Source organism: Cyprinodon variegatus, unplaced genomic scaffold (assembly GCF_000732505.1).
Source record: "Cyprinodon variegatus isolate N-32 unplaced genomic scaffold, C_variegatus-1.0 Scaffold646, whole genome shotgun sequence".
Taxonomy (NCBI): domain Eukaryota; kingdom Metazoa; phylum Chordata; class Actinopteri; order Cyprinodontiformes; family Cyprinodontidae; genus Cyprinodon; species Cyprinodon variegatus.
Genome location: NW_015151099.1, coordinates 282,755 through 285,045, shown reverse-complemented (window position 1 = coordinate 285,045; position 2,291 = coordinate 282,755). Strand labels below are relative to the sequence as shown.

Genomic DNA, 2,291 nt, shown 5'->3' with positions numbered 1-2,291 from the left:
TATATATATATATATATATATATATATATATATATATACATACAATATGTGTTTCTTGCCTGTGTCGAAAAAGTTCAGGATCAGGATTTTAATTTTGCTTTAATCCCTGCATACAATTAGCCTAATGATGTGCAAAATAGATGAATGACTTATTGGGTATTTAATAGTTAATTTCTAAGAAAGATAAAGCCCTAACCTTTTTGTCAAATGTCTCACGTGCAAGCAACAGAAAACTTAAAGTTATACAACAGTTTTTGTGACTAATATCTTTTTTTGAAATTTAAATAAAGTGCTTTTTGCTTGAGAACAAATATTCGACTTGAATATTGTATGTTAAAAGGTATACTACCATGAACTAATTTTTTATTTCTGTTAAATGTTATGAAGCAGGAAGGCTTGTGAACTGCATTTGTCTGCATTTGGTTCTTCTTTTTGTTGACCACCCCTTGCTACCTCTGTGCCTAATGTTGCCCTCCCCCCCCAAAACATACAATACTCTGGCTACGCCCCTGGAAGCAGCACTGACTGTTAACTCGCTGAATTTACGTCAAATGATGCAGTTGTACAAAACAGAATTCGAAAAAATGCTTAGAAATTACACTTTTATTAGTAAGTAGTTTAGAAGTAGAATAGTAGTTTACTGTTATATGGCAGCTGAAAGACTTTAAATCCTAAAAACACTATTCAAAGAGGATCCATTACACAACACTTAGTTTGAATTTTGTCAAAAATGTTAATATTCTCTCTGAAGATGTTTCTTTGCTTTTAACCCTTTTTTTGAGAAACATTCCCTATTTAATAAATGAACTGAATGATCAGAATAATGTCTAGGCATTCATAATAGGTCATCAACCTACAGACCCAATATACACACAATCTGTATGTCCATCAGATGGCTTGTGTTTAAAGGGACAACAACAACAACAACAAAAAACTCTCTTGGTATAATTTTATTTTATTCTGTCAATGATATAAACCGGGTTACATAAACTTCTGATTAGGTACATGGTCATCCACAATTATGTGTAGAACTTTGTACTACTCTCCAAGTATTCTGAAACATTTTCATTAAATACTACACATAAAACCCTAATTTATAGACAATACAATTTTTGTATAATTTTACAGTGGAAAGGAATTGTAGCAAGTCCCTGAAACTTGTTTTATTTATACATTTTAATGGAATTCTGTGGCATGTTATGACAAGGAGAACAAGAAATATTTCACATCACATAGTAAAAAGCAAATGACCACTAAAGGTAGTACGATGGTTATGATCATCAAAAACTGTTGTGTGTTCCCATTGATTCAATAATACAACATCTCCAATCTCTAACAGCAATGTGACACCATTTGATGGTATAACAGAATGAGAAGGCTGATGTTGCCAAGCAATGCAAATAGGACCTCCATTTTTGACCAACAAAGCACCTGTAGGGTGTGACACATGTCCATGCCCATATATGTGGAACTCAAAGTGATAAGCCCCTCTTACAGGTGCAGTGAAAAAACCTGTGAAGCACAATGTTTATGTTTTAACTTTCTTCTGTAAATTATATATCTTTATATATATATAAAAAAATCATAAACTAGGTATAAACTAATTTTAAATATATGTTAGAGTACCTGTGTTTGAGTTGTAGGCATTGCCAATATTTGCATCAACATGTCTGAAGACTAGAGGTCTCTTTGTGTTAAATGGTCCTATATTTCCTCCACCTGAGGCCAGCAGGGAAGCAGAGAAAGCCACTCGTTTCTCTGTAAGTATAAGGAAGATCAAAAAGTTATTTATCTTTAGAAACAATTATACATTGAGAAGGTGTTTGCTAAAATGATGTTGTTTGAAGCTAAAAATATTTTGAAAAGAAAACATACTACAATCAGCTTAGAAAACAAGGATAAATTCAAATGACTTATTGGACAAGTTAAAAAAGCATATAATCTATTTTTTCTTTCAGGACATGCTTAAGATTATTCAATACCTGATGTAAATGTTTTAAGATTTATTTTTCCAAACCTTTTCCTTCCCTGCTCAGAACCTTCACCTGGTCTTCAGTGTTGTTTGCCCTGGCTTTAAGAGTGATCAGTTCTTCTGCCTGAGCTGTAAATTGGTTTGAATAAAATTTAATGGATTAAATATAAAATAAAAATGTTATTTCCATTATTTAAAATTCACAACATCACATATTCAAAGCCAATTGTAATTACTGGCCTTTTGACAGACTCATGATGGATGGATGGATGGATGGATGGATGGATGGATGGATGGATGGATGGATGGATGGATGGAT

General features: G+C 32.5%; 1 protein-coding gene across 1 annotated transcript in view; it reads right to left on the bottom strand.

Annotated features, from left to right (window-relative positions):
* Nucleotides 1-1,228: 1,228 nt before the first annotated feature.
* LOC107096738 (complement C1q tumor necrosis factor-related protein 3-like) overlaps nucleotides 1,229-2,291 on the bottom strand; it is a 1,596-nt gene continuing 533 nt past the window's right edge. The window contains exons 2-3 of the mRNA XM_015393517.1: nucleotides 1,627-1,758; nucleotides 1,229-1,512 (exon numbers count right to left, since the gene is read on the bottom strand). Coding sequence (XP_015249003.1) covers nucleotides 1,229-1,512; nucleotides 1,627-1,758 — 416 coding nt within the window. The remainder of the gene's footprint in view (nucleotides 1,513-1,626; nucleotides 1,759-2,291) is intronic.